The 18,564-nt window shown below is 46.9% G+C and overlaps 1 protein-coding gene across 1 annotated transcript; it reads right to left on the reverse strand.

Moving 5' to 3' along the window:
* Positions 1 to 8,539: 8,539 nt before the first annotated feature.
* Positions 8,540 to 18,564, reverse strand: B9D1 (B9 domain containing 1). Its single transcript, XM_056866320.1, has 7 exons — positions 18,492 to 18,564; positions 16,280 to 16,348; positions 13,491 to 13,602; positions 11,575 to 11,671; positions 10,894 to 10,956; positions 10,020 to 10,087; positions 8,540 to 8,688 (listed from the first exon to the last, which is right to left on the reverse strand). The coding sequence occupies exons 1-7, from the start codon at positions 18,555 to 18,557 to the stop codon at positions 8,552 to 8,554; spliced, it is 612 nt and encodes a 203-aa protein (XP_056722298.1). The 5' UTR covers positions 18,558 to 18,564; the 3' UTR covers positions 8,540 to 8,551.

The following is an 18,564-nucleotide window of genomic DNA, read 5'->3' on the forward strand; positions in this document are numbered from 1 at the left end:
CTTGCTTTGTAAGCAGCCAAACGATCAAGAGCTGAGCTTTTGTACGAGTGACGAAAACAGCATTCCCCCAAAAAGGGCAGCTTCATTTTCATCTGCAGTCGGGTGACCTTTTCTATTTTTAATAGGCAAAATCAAGTCAGATTCAACAAGAAAACAGTTAAAATCAAGTAACACCACACACCTTTATTGGCATGTAAAAAGGGAAGAGCATACATTAAAATAAATCTGAGTACAAATAAATAAAATTGGATAAAACCATCCCAAACCAGCCACACACCATTCACAATATCTGATTGCTAACTTTAAGAACTTTGCAACTGATTCGGTTATTTTTGGGCTTTGTGTGGTCATAAGATAGGATGTCCTGATTTTCTCAGAAAGCCATTCCCTGTTTGCAAACAATGGGTCAATGAATTGGGATCGGCTACAAGCATAAAAGGAACAATTAAAAAGGACATGCGCAAGTGATTCAGTTTCACCATTCCCGCAACGGCAAACTCTATCCGCAAATGGGATTTTATGCAATCTTCCATATAACAAGGCAGAGGGTAGTGCATTTAGCCTGGCAAGCATGTACACTCTACACTGTTGCGGTACAGTTAGACAAGTAAAGTATAGTGCTATATGTTGTCTATTTGGCCAAGGGAGTAAAATCAAGTACAAAAATAAGTTTAAATCAGATACAAATATTGTCCAGTTTAACTGCAATACTGGCTCGAATTTTCCCGGCCGCTGGGGCAAAAAGAGACACATAGTAGGTAACAGCAGTCAGTGTTAGATGGGAGGTGTAAGCTCGTGGTTCAGGAGAGGCTTGAACAAGGGGTCCCCCACCTTCTTTAGCCTGCGGGCACCTTAGGAATTCTGACTGAGATATTTTTTTGGGATTTTATTTATCGATCTGGAAAACGTCTACCTCACCTTGCTACCAACTCAAGCCAGCACACAAAATATGGCTTAAAAGCATAAATTCCAGTGAATTGCAACAGAAAAGATAGCCCGTTAACGTTAGAAGATCACAGCACAGTAAAAAAACAACAGCACACTATAGAGGGCAGAATGACATAAAAGTGTGATAATAAAGGCAATAAACCAGCATGTGTAAAAATCAGTAATAGCTAGAAGTCAGCAGAAGTTGGTAAAGGGAAAATAAATCAGTCCTGTACTTGGAAGATCAATTTTGGAGCGGGGGAACCCCTACAAAAATGCCTGGGAATAAAGCGGTTTTAAAAAGGTCTCTGGTAAGCCAAAAATGGGGTGGGGGTGGGTTTCAAACACAGTGTGGTGGGTGCAACCACAAAATTGCTGCTGTTGAAGGCGGAGCCAACCACGAAAATATCAAGGAGTGACGTTATGTGTAACTCTTGATAGTAACCCTTCAACACATCAGGCAGAAGCTCTGCTTGACAGGACACCTTTTTTAAATGAACATGCTATTTAAAAATATTTTCTTTCAGCTTACCTTCAGTCATTCAGTATGTGAAGGGTTGTCACTTAGAGGAGGGCAGGGAGTTGTTCCTGTTGGCAGCAGAGGATCGGACTCGCAATAATGGGTTTAAATTGCAGGCGGAAAGGTACCAGCTGGATATTAGGAACTTTTTTTTACGGCAAGAGATGTTCAGCAGTGAAATTGACTACCTGGGGAGGTGGTGAGCTCCCCCTCAGTGGCAGTCTTCAAGAAGAGGCTGGACAAGCATTTGTCAGGGATGCTCTAGGCGGATTCTGCATTGAGCAGGGGGTTGGACTAGATGGCCTCTATGGTCCCCTTCCGATTCTATGCAGTGTTGAGGCAGCTGTTTCCAAAGCCATGTTTTTAAAAATCTGTAAAGCTCCACTGGACAAAAGCCTCAGCTGCCCCTGCCCACTTTCTAAAAACACTTGGTAGGCACCAGGAAAGGTATTAGCGGGTGTCATGGTGCCCATGGATACCATATTGGGGAGCCCTGGGCTAGAAGAAAGGCAACATTGGCTCAATTGCTAGCTTGAGCTGTGTGTGGTCTTAAGAAGAAGAGTTGGTTTTTACATGCCGAGAGCGCTGGCAATGGGGCTGTTGCCCACAGTGCTGGCTGTCCTAGGTAGGTGTTCCTTTCTGGGCCAAATCCCACTACGCAAGCCACAAGATAAGAAGGGCATCTGCACTGAGGTTGGCTAATTGGGCCTTTCTCATCTTCACCAAGGTTGGCGTCGCCTAAGACACCCTTGTTAAGAGGCGTCTTAGGTATCCTTGGCATGGGCATTAAGCTGGAAGCAGGGATTCACCGTTGGGGGAACGTATGATGTAGAGCCTCGCTAGAGCAGAGGTCTAAATGTATCTCTGCCAGCTCCCCCTTAAATGGCTCTTTGGAGACTTTACAACAGCTCATACAAATCAACCAGTTTCTATTTAGTGGGTGCCGTTTTTAGTGTGTACCAAATACTACATATATCATGGAAGAATAGGTTTAAAAAAAAATCATGGCAGAATCTTAAAAATGTAAATGCACAAAAAGATCCGACCTTTTAGAAAATGTTAACCCCCCTCCCCAGTTATATCATTAAAACTGGCATCAGGTAACTTTTGATGGGATTTGTGCTATTAATGTTTTATTGTGTGGCTGAAATTTATCGCGTATCATAATGGCTTCTGTTGAGTCCCCTTTCCCCCTTCAGCTGTGTTGCAGAAAAGGGGTTTTAAGTGCTATTTACGGTGGTGTGAACGTGGGACTTACTTCGGGTATATTTTCATAATTGACGGTTTGTTGCTTATATTCCAGAGCGCTGCAATGTTTCGAACCCTCTTCTCTGGGATATCTGTGGGTCTTCCACCTGAGAAGTACCATGTGACCCGTGCCGGTGGAAACTTTGGGAAGATCTCGCTCTCTGCAAGAACAAAGAGTGAGTGAGTAAAGTGCCGTCAAGTCGTAGCCGACTTATGGCGACCCCTTTTTGGGGTTTTCATGGCAAGAGACTAACAGAGGTGGTTTGCCAAGAACAAAACAAAACCCTTTTTAACTTCACTCAGGCCAATTGTTCAAAAGAGAGTTTGCTGCTCTCTTGCGGTGGAGCGGAAAAAAAAGAATGTAAAAGGTTTATTCATGGACTCTAATAATCGCTGTTAAGCCCGATGTTGTTTTGGTTATTCATGAAACATTCAACATGTTCATAAATCGCAATCTCGAACAGCTCACCTGGTGCTCCCCGCTTTGCCGGGGAAGTCCTTGCCAGGCGCAGCGTGTCTTTCTTTTGAACTTTACAGCTATTCGCTTTCTAGCTGGCTTCTCCTTCTCTGCTTTTAAAGAGCAGAAACACTTCGCTGGGTCTCTGTGCGAGGGGGAATGTACTAAAACGAATGACAGGCTAGCCCATTAGAAACAACGGCCTGTTTGAAGTAATAGGAGCCTGGATTGCCCATAGAATTGCATTGGCTACATTGAAAGACATTACAGCACAAAAAGAGTTGCAAAGAAAATGTGGAATGGATTTTCCAGCAAGGTCTCTAAACCCAGATACAATACTCTGGGACTGGACTGACAGCCCCCCAAGTGGATTGACAGCCCCTGGGACTAGCAGAAGGGTTTTAGGGCTGGATTGACAAGTGTCCCAGGCCTAGATTGACAGCCCCCCAAGTGGACCTCTGTTCATCTCCTGCTCACCTGGATGGTACAGGCTAGCCTGATCTCATCAGATCTCAGAAGCTAAGCAGGGTCAGCCCTGGTTAGTACTGGGATGGAAAGGTCGTCCAGGGTTGCTCTGCAGAGGCAGGCAATGGCAAACCCACCTCTGTTCGTTGCTTGAAAACAGGGATGGCATAAGCCGGCTGCAGTTTGATGGCACTTTCCGCCACCAGTGAGTTTTGACAGCTGAGGGAAGGTTTGAAGTTGAGTCTCCCTGGTGCTGAAAAACGAGCAGCCGAGCTCAGGTTGGTCTGCAGGGGCATTCCTGCTGCCTCCAGGCCCAAGGGCAGCTCAGCTCTGCCGGTCTCCTTGCGGTGATTAATTTTGCATCAGTTTCTTCTTCTTTTTGTTCCTCTGCCGCACCCGACGCTCGGGCCATCTGCTCTGGAGTTTGACAGACCTGCAGATCCTACCCCCTCCCAGCTCTTCCTGTTCTCATTGCAGAACATGTTGTCGCCTGCCGTTCTGGTTCTCAGCACGCCTGCTTTTAAAAAATTTTGTTCCGTATTGCAGGGTTTTGCAATCCCCCCCCCCTTTGCTTGTCCAGCCACGGTTCTGTTTTGTCGTTGCTCAGCGGTGACATTTGAACACATGAAGCTGCCTTATACTGAATCAGACCCTTGGTCCATCAAAGTCAGTATTGTCTACTCAGACCGGCAATGGCTCTCCAGGGTCTCAGGGAGGGGTCTTTCACATCACTGACTTGCCTAGTCCCTTTAACTCAGTGGTTCCCAACCTTTTTTTAACCAGAGACCACTAGGACTTTTTTGTTCGGTGCAGGGACCCCAAGGTTCAAAATAAAAATTCTGAGAATTTGAACATAAACTTTAATCATAACTGTTAGTTAAACATGAAACTTAGAATAATATTTGAATATATATTTTTATAATAGAGAACTTGTAATTGAAAATATTAATTTATTATGGGTTTATAACTTTGTTTCGCAGACCTTAATTTAGTTCTCACGGACCCCTGCGGGTCCGCGGACCCCTGGCTGGGAACCAGTGCTTTAACTGAAGATGCCGGGGATTGAACCTGGGACCTTCTGCATGCCAAGCAGATGCTCTACCACTGAGCCACAGCCTTTACCTCCTTTCCACTCGCTCGGCTGATCTGAAATGCTCCAGACTTTCCCAAACGCCTTTCTTAGCAGCCTTGCTTACTTCGGCTGGAATTTTAACTTTTTGAGCAATGTTTTGGCTTGAGCTCTGAGCAGCCTTCTTGGATTCAACCACACTGCTGTGTCGTGTTCAGCACCACCACCTGGTTGGAAGTGATCTGAAATGGGTTTACCCCACAGTTCATCAGCTGTGTCCTCAATGTGATACAGGATTGCTCTCTTGAAGTATTTGAAGGGCTGTCACTTACAGGAGGGCAGGGAGCTGTTCCTGTTGGCAGCAGAGGACAGGACTCACAAGAATGAGTTTAAATTGCGGGTGGAAAGGTACTGGCTGGATATTAGATTTTTTTTTATTAAAAAAAACAAAGCAGTTATTCAACTGGGCTGCCTAGGGAGGTGGTGAGCTCCCCCTCTCTGGCAGTCTTGAAGCAGAGGCTTGACAAACACTTGCCAGGGATGCTCTAGGCTGATTCAGCAATGAGCAGGAGGTTGGTCTGGATGGACTCTGTGCCCCCCTTCCAACTCTATGCTTCTAGGACACACACATCAAATCAGACCACCAGTCCCTCAAGGTCAGTATTGTCTACTCAGCCTGGCAGCAGCGCTCCAGAGCCTCAAGTCATGGTCGTTCACAATCCATGCTGAATATTTTTTAAACTGGAAATGCCGGGGATTGAACCTAGGGCCTTCTGCGCGCCAAGCAGATGTTCTACCACTGAGCCAACCCCCCACCCCAATCAAGACCTTCACAATGGGTGGGTTTAGTTATATCCTTGTCTTGGGAGTTTCTTCTCTGTTAGCACTTAGTGTAGGGAAGCAAACATTGGGCAATCGTGGAATTTCTAGAACATATCGGGTGCCATTACAAGGTGGCTGCTGTGAGGAGGGAGCCGTGTCCGATCACAAAATATTGGGAGTTGCAGGTAGTTTCCGGAACCGGTGCGCCCTGCAGACTCATGGGCTTTTCTGAACCACCTCAGATTTAGGGAAGAGAAGCTTTGGGGAGGAAGGGAATGCTTTAGTGAGTGGCCACGATGCTCGGGGGCACGGCGTTGGGGGCCACTGTCTGAGTGGCTGGTTTGAGGCTGGCTGAGCATATACCTCACTGACGGGAGCCCGAATGCAGACGCTGACTTCGCTGATCAGCAATGGAAGGAGATGGAAGAGTTCCTTCTGGCTGGACCTGTGGCATCTCACGCAAAAGCTGCAACCACCAAGAGGGGTACATAGAATCACAGAGTTGGATGGAACCACCAGGGTCATCTAGTCCAACCCCCTGCACAATGCAGGATATTCACAACTACCTCCCCCCCACACACACCCAGTGACTAGAAGATGGCCAAGATGCCCTCCCTCTCATCTGCCTAAGGTCACAGAATCAGCATTGCTGACAGATGGCCATCTAGCCTCCTCTTAAAAACCGCCATGGAAGGAGGTCACCACCTCCCGAGGAAGCCTGTTCCACTGAGGAACCGCTCGAACTGTTAGAAATTTCTTCCTAATGTCTAGACAGAAACTCTTTTATTGCCTTCCTAATACATGCTAGTTGGTCAGAATATAAACGAAATTGCTGGAGTACTGCAGCTTGTTAGGATTGTAAAATAACCTTGATATTATCCTCTCTTTGGCATGTTAAAATCTCTGCCGATTCTCCTTTGCACCAGTCGCTGGGCCGGCTGCCCAGAACAGGCAGCTGGAGTTTCCTGAAAAGGTCAAAGCGATAAAAAGCAGAAACCAGATACGAAACAGGAAGCTGCCTGTATGCAAAGACAATTGATACCTGGCTGTCATATGCAAGAGGAGAGAAGCCAGGCAAATCCCCCACCCCACCCCCAGCCAAAGCCCTTCTGCGTTTGGTCCGGCGAGGGGTCCAGAATATGCCGCAACATGCGTTTTTAATGTGCAAAATTAGGTTTGTACTTATCACGTTTTGCCTTTTCGATCTCCCATTCCTTAAGCGAATTGTTACAGTAGTGATTGGAAGTTTAAAGAAAACATTTTTTAAAAAATTGGTTTAGCCCTTTATGGTCTGCGTGTTGTCTGTCTTAGGTTCAGCCGGCTCTGTTTCCAGCGCTTTTAAAACTCCGCGTTCCTTGGGGGGAAAGGGTGGAGGTGTGCAAATAACAAGCAAGTATTCCCTTCTGCTGCAGCTACCGCTGCTGTGAAGAGCCGTTTGGCTGTGGGGGGGAAAACAGATGGCTCCAACTCCCCCTAGTGAAACGGCTTTCGCCGAAAGGCACGTGGCAATCTAGCTGTGCTTCCTTTTCTAGCCTGAAGCCCAGGTTGTGGGGCAGCCCTGGTCCCGAATCTTTCTGCACCTTAAAACTGCCACAGAAACATTGAAGAAGAAGAGTTGGTTTTTATATGCCAACTTTCTCTACGACTTAAGGAGGAATCAAACTGGCTTACTATCACCTTCCCCAGCCCACAACAGACACCCTGTGAGGTAGGTGGGGCTGAGAGAGCTCTAAGACAGCTGTGACTAGCCCAAGGTCACCCAGCTGGCTTCGTGTGTAGGAGTGGGGAAACAAATCCAGTTCACCAGATTAGCCTCCGCTGCTCATGTGGAGGAGTGGGGAATCAAACCTGGTTCTCCAGATCAGAGTCCGCCGCTCTTAACCACTACACCACTCTGAATAGCACCTTCTTGCAAAAACCCCTTTTCCTTTCTTTGCAGGGAACAGTCTCTCACACATACCCTCCAATAGTCACAAGGCTCTTGTTACAAACCATGGGGGGGAAAAACCTTTATTTAATTTTTTTTAAAAAGTATCAAGTCAACAGCGGTGAAGTTCTGTTTTTAGCCTGCTCCAAATTCTGTAGGAATTTACAGGAATCGGTTGACAAAGCCAAGTTTAATAAAGGGTATTTAATTTATTTAATTGGGCTTTTAAAAAAATTTAATTTTTTTTTAAATTTAAATTTTTTTTAAAAAGGGCTTTTGATGAGACTTGGAGGTCAGGTAACATCTTGTGAACAACCTGCAAAGGCTCCCACCTGATCCTGATCTCCTGGACCGTCCGCCCAGGTAGCTGCAGTCTGAAATTTGGCTCCATCACTCGGCCGTTGCAGCCAATTACATCTGTCTGAACATGCTGGAAAGTTAGCAAGGAGACCCGCCTGTCTTCATAACGGTGGGAACTTGGCAAACTAATAGCTGAAGACCTTAGTCTTAAAGGCTGGTGATAACGGTGATGACTCGGGGATCTATGAAAATTCTGCTTTGAGGGAAAATGGTAACGTGAAGGAGCCCTTCAGTTTTGCACAGAAAGAGGTGGTCTCGTAGTACTTTCCTGTTTTGCTTGGCCACAAGAGCGAACACAGTGAGCAGCCCTACTCAGGATAACTGGAGCAGAATGGGTGTGTGTGTGTGGGGGGGGAGTGACAATTCATCTCTTTCCTCCCCACCCCTGAAGGTATGAAGTAGCCAGAAATGGGAGAATGAAGGGCCCGATGGGGAGTCATTTTTTTAAACTGCCCTCCCATGCCCTTTTACAACAACGAAACTCCTTGCAAGGGAGCCATAGGAATCCTCGCTCCCTGATGCTTTAGTTTTCTAAAAGCAGGGAGCTCGCCACATGAGAGGACATTGAAAAGCTAACCAATACCCACTTTTGTCAGTCAATGCTGGCGTCATCCGGCAACGGAGGTTCTAAATTTCACGTACTGCCACGCAGAGGGATCCCATTAGAACTGAACAGGTCCAAGGCATCCCAGTTGAAGCACCCTGCCGGTTCGGAACGGAGCTGTCGAGGAGAGGCCGGAGCGGGCGCCCTCTGCTTTAAAATCTGTGGAGGCCGTCTCCCATGGCGAGGTTGGGCATTCCGGCCGGGCTCACGTCGTAGCCCAGCTTCTTCATGTCCTTGGTCACCACGTTGAACGAGAGGGTCACGAAGCCCTGGGACCGCACCCGGGTCACTAAGAAGGAGACAACCCAGCGGTCAGTGGGGCTCAAAACAAAACCCAACCCCACAAGAAACAAAAACACCAACTGACTAATGCGGCACCTCGTCCCTTACCCTACGGAAGGGGGTCCCCAATGTCTTTGAGCCTGCAGGCACCTTGGAATTCTAACACTGTAATGGGGTGGAGCCAGCCACAAAATGGCTGCCGCGGCGTCTTTTCAGTCACACCATGCAGATCCTGGTTCTGGGGTGGCAGCTGCTGCTAAAGCAGCATTTTTAAAAATTGCATAGGCCATCAAATCTCCAGTGGCCAATAAGGAGCCTTGCTGGGCAAAAGCCTTACCTGGCCCTGCCTACTTTGTAAGAACACTTGGCAGAAGTTGGGGTCCCCTGCCCTATGTATTTACAACCAATGTTTCAGTCATCTTTATTTAAGCACCCATGCTGCCTTGCAGGGTTATTTATACACTGTGCTGCCTTGTGAGGATAAGGCAGAAGAGTTGGTTTTTATACGCTGACTTTCTCTACCACTTAAGGGAGAATCAAACCAGCTTACAATCACCTTCCCTCCCCACAACAGACACCCTGTGAGGTAGATGGGGCTGAGAGAGTGTGACTAGCCCATGGTCACCCAGCTGGCCTTATGTGTAGGAGTGGGGAAACAAATCCAGCTCACCAGATTAGCCTCCGCTGCTCATGTGGAGGAGTGGGGAATCAGACCTGGTTCTCTAGATCAGAGTCCACCGCTCTTAACCACTATACCACGTTGGCTCTCATACAACTTCCTTGCAGCAACCCCCCACCAAACATGTACTGACTGTATCTTCCTTTCCTCCTCTGGATTTGGAATACTTTTAAAACCAAAGCAGCCATCTTTTCTCACACATCCTTTAATTCCACCAGTGAATGCCTTCCTTTCCATCAGGCAAAAAAATATCTCCTGGCACTCCCTAAGTGTGGTGCCCCCCCCCCAAACCTGTTCTGAGGTTTGGCCAATCCCCAGTTTGTCTTTGACTCCTGCCCCCTCCAGAGGCTGTACTCCCACAGGGCCCGGCCCAGAGAGGACTCTTTACCTGTGACTAAGGTGACCTGGATGGCCCAGGCTAGCCTGATCTCGTCAGATCTCAGAAGCTAAACAGGGTCAGCCCTGGTTAGTATTTGGATGGGAGGCCACCAAGGAATACCAGGGTTGCTGTGCAGAGGAAGGCACTGGCAAACCACCTCTGTTGGTCCCTTGCCATGAAAACCCCAAAAGGGGTCGCCATAAGTCGACTGCGACTTGACAGCACTTTACACACACAAGAAGACAGAAGGAGAAAGCAGTGTTGGTTTCGAAACACTCACCTTCCCGGCCCTCGCCCCGCGCCACCACTTTGGGGTCGGTGAACTCTGGCCGTCGTCCCATGAGCCAGCTGGAGGGGAAAGCCAAGGAAGGCTAGTCAGCACTACAGCCAGCCAGCCAGCTCCACCCACTCTGTTTTTTTGTAGAGCCAAATCCCCAAGGTCCCAGTTTGTGGAGCCTCAAACGTGGGGCAGAGAAACTCAGTTTGCTCCTCAACCAGGCTAGCGGCTGGCTCCCCCAAGTGGATGCAAAATGAATTAGAATCATAGAATAGTCAAGAGTTGGAAGGGACTACTGGGGTCATCTAGTCCCAACACCCTCCTCAATGCAGGAAATTCACAGCTGCCTCCCTAGTGACCCCTGCTCTATGCCTAGAAGTTGGCAAAAAAAAAAAAAAAAAAAACCCTGTCCACGATCCCTGGCCAATCTGGCCTGGCGGAAAATTGCTTACTAGCCACAAAGGGGTGATCAGTGTTACCCTGGGCATGTCAGAAAGGGCCATGAGAGCCAAACACTGACACAACCCTTCCTGCCTTCCTTCTTATGATCTGCCTAAGTTCACAGAATCAGCATTGCCGACAGATGGCCACCAAGCTATTGCGTTGCAACATGCTCAGAGAGATGGATTCAGCCCAAAACTGTCCCTTAGAATAGTTTCAGGAAGGTAGCTGTCTCGGTCAGCAGAGGAAGAGCTGGACTCGAGTCCAGCAGCACCTTAAAAGACCAACAAGATTTTTTGGGGTATAAGCTTTTGAGAGTCAGTGTACCCTTTGTCAGCGATCAGTTATACCCCCAAAGTCTTGGTGGCTTCTAACATGCTACTGGATTCAAATCTCTCCATTAAAATTTAGCCCTGTTCCTAACTTATTTGAGTACCTTGTAAACTTCTGCAGTTTGGACGTCGATTCCGGGACGAACATTGGGATGGTTCTTTTATGGCTGAAAAAGAATTTTTGACCACCTAGATTAGAGCCGCAAATGGGTTTTAAACACTCAGAAACAAAAGAGAGCGACGAAGGGTCAGTCCCTTCACAGTGAACAGAATGACCCACGCCCACCGTGCGGCATGAAAACGTTCTTTTATTTTCCCACGGGAGCTGATCATAAATGAGACTGTTGGAATGGTCATGAGCTGCCTGACTTCCTTGGGGAATTAAAGCAGGGCCCGCGTTTTCAAAAGGCAAAACCGTATGTCCAAACGAAGCCTAACAGTAGCTGTGCCAAAAGCAAATGTGTGTGAAACAAAACCCAACGGGAGTGCTTATGTGCTTACATACGAGGGACTGTAATGCCCTTAGCCAGGACATAATCAAAATTTACATTATTATCCTTGCGCCGGTATGGAGTCACAAGGTCTTATGAACCACCAATACAGGGTTTGCAAGATTGCCCGTAATTTCTCTTGCATTTTTTTTTTTTTTTGGTGCTAAATCTCATGCTTTTTGCATCATCCGTCTTGCTGTTTCGGAACCTGGTTTTCTGAGAAGAAACCGCATATGGAGATTATGGTCAGCTGAAACGTGGACAATTTGGCATGGGAACAATGCGCGGACTCACCTTCCCGGTGTGAAAGGCAGGTGGACTGCTCCATAGCCTCGAACTACGTCATTGCCGAAAAAATCAGGGCCATACACGCTTAAGACTATCTGGGGCCCTAAGGAAGAAGGGGAGAGAGTCTATAAAGCTAGGGTTTATAAGCAGTGAAGTTTGTTACTATCACAATACTGTCTCCTATGGTTACACAAGGCAAAAATTTGAACACACCATACACAGTATGTTGAACATACCGTAACATACCATGCTAGGAAAAGTTGAAGACAGCAGGAAAAGAGGAAGGCCCAACAAGAGATGGATTGATTCTCTAAAGGAAGCCACGCCCTCACTTCGCAAGATCTGAGCAAGGCTGTTAAGGATAGGACGTTTTGGGAGGACATTGATTCATAGGGTCGCCATGAATTGGAAATGACTTGATGGCACTTAACATACACACACATACCCAGAAAGGACCTGTCCTTGCTCTTCTGGCTCTATTAATTCACTAGCTCATGCCCTTTTGGAATGCCGCTTTTATGAGGAACTTCAATCACGTTATATCTCTCCCCTTTTAATATATAAATCTAATGCCTCTGTGTCTGACATAATGCCTCTTTTATTAAGTGACAGGGATCCCAAGGCTACATTGTCAGTGGCAAGATTTATTTCAGTCCTTATATCCTTCAAACATTAGATTTAAAATTACGCTGCTCAAGATCAATGGATCAAGGAGCTTCTAAGGGATAAAGGAAATACTGCCTCCTTTTTTTCTGAAGTCTAGCTCCGTGGTAGAACAGCCTTGAGGTTAGCCCCTTCCCCATAGGTATTCTTGGCGGTTCTGTATCAATTGAATGTGGCCTGGAAGACACAAAGCTTACAAGGGCTGGAACTTGCATTTTATTGCCAAGCCTAAATACCTGGGTAGGATACCCACTCCACTTTGGTGCTGGGTAAGGTAGCTTCATCAGACATCTGGGTCTGGCGGAAGGGGGGTGGTGAGCAGAATTACTTCTCAACTGTCATGCTTTAAAACAGGAGATGATGGGGGGAAGGCATGTGGCGATGGTGACCTTCGTCGCTGCATGATGACATCACTTTTGGCTTGACCTGGAAGCATTGGTATCACAGTGGGGCAATGCTCTAGCATGCACCCAGAAACTCTGGTTTCCACTGGAATTCTAGGCTACGAGCCATATTCAGAAGCGGCAGCCCTCTGAATCCCCATGCTAGGAGGCTGCATCGAGGAGGGCCTTGCTTGACCTGTATGCTGTGTTTGTTGGCCCCCCAGGGCAATTGGTTGGCCAGTGTGTGGGGCAGGATGCTGGGCTAGATGGATGACTGGTCTGATCCAGCAGGGCTCCTCTCAGGGGAAGGCCTTGGCCTCTGAGCCCTGTTGTTGGATCTCCAGAGGAACTGGTTGGCCAAGGTGTGAGATGGGATGCTGAACTAGATGGACCACAGGTCTGATCCAGCAGGGCTCTTCTGAGGTTCTTGTGAAGGCCTTAGCGGCTCTATGCCTTGTTGTTGACCCTCCAGAGGAACTGGTTGGCCACTGTGTGAGACAGGATGCCGGACTAGATGGACCCTCACTGGTCTGATCCAGCAGGGCTCTTCTGGTGTTCTGAATCAGAGGAAGACCTGAAGCCTCACCAATTCGCAACGCAGGCCCTGCGTATTCATTACACCTTATCTCATAAGAACATAAGAAAGGCCCTGCTGGATGAGACCCAGGCCCATCAAGTCCAGCAGTCTGTTCACACAGTGGCCAACCAGGTGCCTCCAGGAAGCCACAAACAAGATGACTGCAGCAGCACCATCCTGCCTGTGTTCCCCAGCACCTAATATAATATAATATAATATCTCGTTCAGTTAATAGCTTGTGCCCAATCTCACCCTCCCTGTTCCCACTGGCTTCACCAACCTCTTGAAAATTCACTTACAGCCAAAAGGGTTGGTGCTTTTGAAGGTGATGTCGATAGGGAAATTCCACACCAGCTCTTGCCGAGAGCTCCTGTTCTTGGAGGTGATCTGCGAGATCCCTTCTTCCAGACCCTGGGAAAACAAGGGGAGAGGGTGGGAGTCGGCTGGCACTTAATGCCAGAGTGGTGCAGTGGTTAAGAGCGGTGGACTCTGATCTGGAGAACCGGGTTTGATTCCCCACTCTTCCACATGAGCGGCGGAGGCTAATCTGGTGAACTGGATTTGTTTTCCCACTCCTACGCGTGAAGCCAGCTGGGTGACCTTGGGCTAGTCACACTCTCTCAGCCTCACCTACCTCACAGGGTGTCTGTTGTGGGGAGGGGAAGGGAAGGTGATTGTAAGCTGGTTTGATTCTCCCTTAAGTGGTAGAGAAAGTCGGCATATGAAATCCAATTTTTCTTCTCCTTCCCAAAGAATGGCGGGCCACAAACCAACAAACCTTCTTGCATGCCGGAACAGACTTGCGAAAAACCCAGGTGCTTTTGAGCTGCTAGATCCGAGTCTATTAGCACCTTAGAGACCGAGATTTTCAGGGCACAAACCTTTTGAGAGTCAAAGCCGACGAAGGGAGCTTTGACACTCCGAAGCTCCTACCCGGAAACTCTAACCTGGTCTCTTAAGGTGCTGCTGGACTCAAAGCCAGCTCTTCTACTGCAGACCAACGTGGCCACCCTCTGGTACCACGAGCTTCTGATCTGGTGCAATTAAAGCATTGGATTGCCTGGTTACAGAAGCTTCCACCTTTTGGAAGATGAAGGGAGAATACGTTTCAGCAGCAGAGACAGCTGCTCTAGGTGAATCGCCTTCCTCTGGGGACTGGATTGCCCCAAGTAACAGTTCACACAATGTATTGTCGCCTCAATAGGCGGTCAAGGATGTCAAACATTTCTCCCTCTCGCGTAATACCAGAATGCGGGGTCATCTGCTGAAGCTGGAGGGTGACAGATTCGAAACAGACCAAAGGAAGTATTTCTTCCCACAACACATTGTCTAATTGTGGAATTCCCTGCCCCAGGATGTGGTGACGGCTGCCAGCTTGGAGGGCTTGAAGAGGGGAGTGGACATGTTCATGGAGGAGAGGGCTAACCGTGGCTACCAGTCAAACTAGATACTAGTCATGATGCATCCCTATACTCCAGTCTCAGAGGAACATGCCTATTATATGAGGTGCTGTGGAACACAGGCACAATAATGCTGCTGCTGTTGTCTTGCTTGTGGGCTTCCTAGAGGCATCTGGTTGGCCACTGTGTGAACAGACTGCTGGACTAGATGGGCCTTGGTCTGGCCCAGCATGTCCTTTCTTATGTTCTTATGAATACTAGTTGTGATGCATACCTTGTTCTCTACAGGATCAGAGGAGCAGGCCTGTTATATTAGGTGCCATGGAACACAGGCAGGACGATGCTGCTGCAGTCGTCTTGTTTGTGGGCTTCCTGGAGGCACCTGGTTGGCCACTGTGTGACCAGACTGCTGGACTTGATGGGCCTTGGTCTGATCCAGCATGGCCGTTCTTATGTTCTTACGTCAATGTGATTGGCACCTCCCCCCGATCCCCGTGACACCTAATATTTCAGTTTCCTACTAAGGCTGTGCAATGTAGAGGTCACTCTATAAAGGAGGAAGGAGGGTACAGCAGTTCTCCCCATCCCAACTGCATCATCAAAAAAGTCATCTCTTTTAGCAGCCGCAGAAAGTGGGGGCTGTGTGGGACTTTAGGATTTCTGCCCCTCCAGTGTCTTCTGGTCTTGAATTGCAGCAACCCGACAGGTAGAAGGTGCTTACTGCGATACATACACCAATAACCACAGCTGTTGTAACCAAACGTGGTATCTGAGGCCTAGCTGATAAAATGGGGTGGGGTGGCCTTAGGGGAGGGGCGGTGGCTCAGTGGAAGAGCCTCTGCTTTGCATGCAGAAGGTTCCACAGTCAATCTCCAGCATCTCCAGTTAAAGGATCTGGAGTAGGTGATGTGAAAGACCTCTGCCTGAGATCCTGGAGATCCAGGCTGCCAGCCTGAGTACACAATACTGACCTTGATGGACCAAGGGTCTGATTCAGTATAAGGCATCTTCATATATGTGTGTGTCTGTCAGGTACTATAGAGACTGAACAATGAGTAATTAAAAAGGGGGAATTAACAAGATAGTAAGGCAGCAGAGATCTACTCCGCCTTGAAACTTCAAAATTAAACTTACCCTGGGCCGGGCAAATCTGTAGCCCTTGGCTTAAGAGTATCTAACATTTAGACAGCAAAGCATGTGAAGGCAACACTTGACTTCCCCCACCACGTTTTGTCCATCGGGACCTGGTATTCAAAGGTAGACTGCTTAAGTGAAACCAGGCTCTGCTCTGGAGTCAATAACTCTAGCCTCTGCGAAAGTTAGAAGAAGGAGAAGAGTTGGTTTCTCTACCACTTAAGAGAGAATCAAACTGGCTTACAATCACCTTCCCTTCCCCCCCCCCCCACAGCAGACACCCTGTGAGGTAGGTGGGGCTGAGAGAGCTGTGACTAGCCCAAGGCCACCCAGCTGGCTTCATGTGGAAGAGTGGGGACGCCAACCCACCAGATTAGCCTCCGGCGCTCACGTGGAGGAGTGGAGGAATCAAACCCGGTTCTCCAGATCAGAGTCCACCGCTCCAAACCACCACTTTTAACCACGACACCATGCTCACATAATGCAAAAACTGATCGACGGCCACCAAGCCGCCAGCGCCAAAACGCCCACAGGAGGTCGGAGGGGCAGTTTACCGTGGTGGGGGCCCAGTCATGGCCGTACACGAAGCAGTATTTGCAGTAGAGGTCGTCAAACTCCGGGAACTGGGGAGGGGAAAAAAAGATTGCAGTTGTAATTCTTTCCGCGTAGATATTTATTTAAAACACCGACTAGCCACTCACCTACCTTGTGGAGCTCAAGGGGGCTTACCATGTCACTGCAACAGCAATAATTAAAAAAAAAATGCATGAAAGGCTACAATTTAATTGATATCTGTGTCATCCCAAACATAGAGGATTGCCATATGCTGCGTAGGACTGAGTGCCTCTTCTCTGCTCCTATAAATGATGCAATTATAAAGACGTTTGGAGATTCTGGTTAGAAAAGCGAATCTCTTTAATTTTGCCCAAAATTACAGACTCTTTACATGGTAAAGATATGGTCGAATTGAAACTCACACGGTCAACGGCCGCCGCATATTGGGACAAATGGGCAAAAACGGATTTTAAAGGTATAGTTAATGAATTATAGTTCAATGTGATTTTTAATTAATGATTATAATAACAGGTTTTTGTATACTGTCATAACACTTCGCCGGAGGTCCAATGGTGAAGGGCACAGTGGTGGGTAGTAGGGTTTAGGGTTCAGGGCATTATAGGCTTTTAAAAAAAGAAAAGATAGCAAATAACGTATTCGCATTGGTCGCAATAGTGCTCTGTATAGGTTTTTTGGTGTATTTTAAGTTTTTGTTGTATTGGATTATGATTTTAATATTATTTTCTTTCTTTCTTTTGTATGTTTCTTTGTGTATTTTTAGTTTTTGTTGTTGTATTGGATTATGATTTTAATATTATTTTCTTTCTTTCTTTTGTATGTTTTTTTGTGTATTTTAAGTTTTTGTTGTTGTATTGGATTATGATTTTAATATTATTTTCTTTCTCTTTTTTGTATGTTTTTGGTGTATTTTAAGTTTTTGTTGTTGTATTGGATTATGATTTTAATATTATTTTCTTTCTCTTTTTTGTATGTTTTTTGTGTATTTTAAGTTTTTGTTGTCGTTGTTATGGATTATGATTTTAATATTATTTTCTTTCTTTTTTTGGTATGTTTTTTGTGTATTTTAAGTTTTTGTTGTATTGGATTACGATTTTAATATTATTTTCTTTCTCTTTTTTTGGTATGTTTTTTGTGTATTTTAAGTTTTTGTTGTATTGGATTATGATTTTAATATTATTTTCTATCTTTTTTGGGTATGTTTTTTGTGTATTTTAAGTTTTTGTTGTTGTATTGGATTATGATTTTAATATTATTTTCTTTCTCTTTTTTGTATGTTTTTTGTGTATTTTAAGTTTTTGTTGTTGTTGTATTGGATTACGATTTTAATATTATTTTCTTTCTCTTTTTTTGTATGTTTTTTATGTATTTTAAGTTTTTGTTGTATTGGATTATGATTTTAATATTATTTTCTTTCTCTTTTTTGGTATGTTTTTTGTGTATTTTAAGTTTTTGTTGTATTGGATTATGATTTTAATATTATTTTCTTTCTCTTTTTTGTATGTTTTTTGTGTATTTTAAGTTTTTGTTGTCGTTGTTATGGATTATGATTTTAATATTATTTTCTTTCTCTTTTTTTTGTATGTTTCATGATAAAAAATTTATAAAAAAAATTATAAAAAGAAAAGAAAATCTCTTTGAGAGGGTGTTCGGTTCTGGAAGCGAAGGAAACCTTTTCCGTTAATACATTTATAGCGCTGTCCTATTGATTCACTTCGATTTGTTCATTCTTCCCCCCCCCCCAAGCGGCGTGCGCGGCCCTCCTCTCCCCCGTTCCATCCCCACGACACCCCTGCGAGGTAGGCCGGGTCGACACCGTGGGACCGGCCCCAGGGGGTTTCCATGGCACGAGTGGGGATTCGAACCCAGATTCTAGTGCGGCGCTCTTCACGGCTCCATTTCTGCAGGAGCTGCAAGGGGTCCTTTCCTGCCTGCTACAGGCACAGGAGCAGGGCCGGTGGGGAGACATGGCAACCCCCTGAAAACCACCCTGGCGTCCTTCCCCCTCCCCTCTCCCGTTGGGACCGCCCCGCGCCCCTCTTTCCGCTTCCCTCTTGCAGGGTTGCCAACGTCCCTGGTTTTCCCACCCAGCCGCTGCACAGGAGCACTGCCGGCGAAGGTCAGTTGGCAACCCGCTCCCGGGCGACCGGGCTCCCCCCGCTCCCCCCGCTCCCCCCCGTCTCGCTCGCCCACCTCGGCGCTCTCGATCTGCCCGCTGACCACGAGGAGGAAGACGGTGGGGTGGGCGGCGGCCGCCATGGGGGCG

The sequence above is a fragment of the Euleptes europaea genome, chromosome 21, assembly GCF_029931775.1.
Source record: "Euleptes europaea isolate rEulEur1 chromosome 21, rEulEur1.hap1, whole genome shotgun sequence".
NCBI lineage: Eukaryota > Metazoa > Chordata > Lepidosauria > Squamata > Sphaerodactylidae > Euleptes > Euleptes europaea.

Bases quoted from the DNA above. Each gene is read 5' to 3' on its own strand.
- B9D1 (XM_056866320.1), bottom strand. From the start codon at position 18,557: ATGGCGGCCGCCGCCCACCCCACCGTCTTCCTCCTCGTGGTCAGCGGG. The intron at 13,603-16,279 runs GTAAACTGCCCC...TTGTTTTCCCAG, and splicing joins ATGACTGGGCCCCCACCACG to GGTCTGGAAGAAGGGATCTC. The intron at 10,957-11,574 runs GTGAGTCCGCGC...ATTCTTTTTCAG, and splicing joins CTGCCTTTCACACCGGGAAG to CCATAAAAGAACCATCCCAA.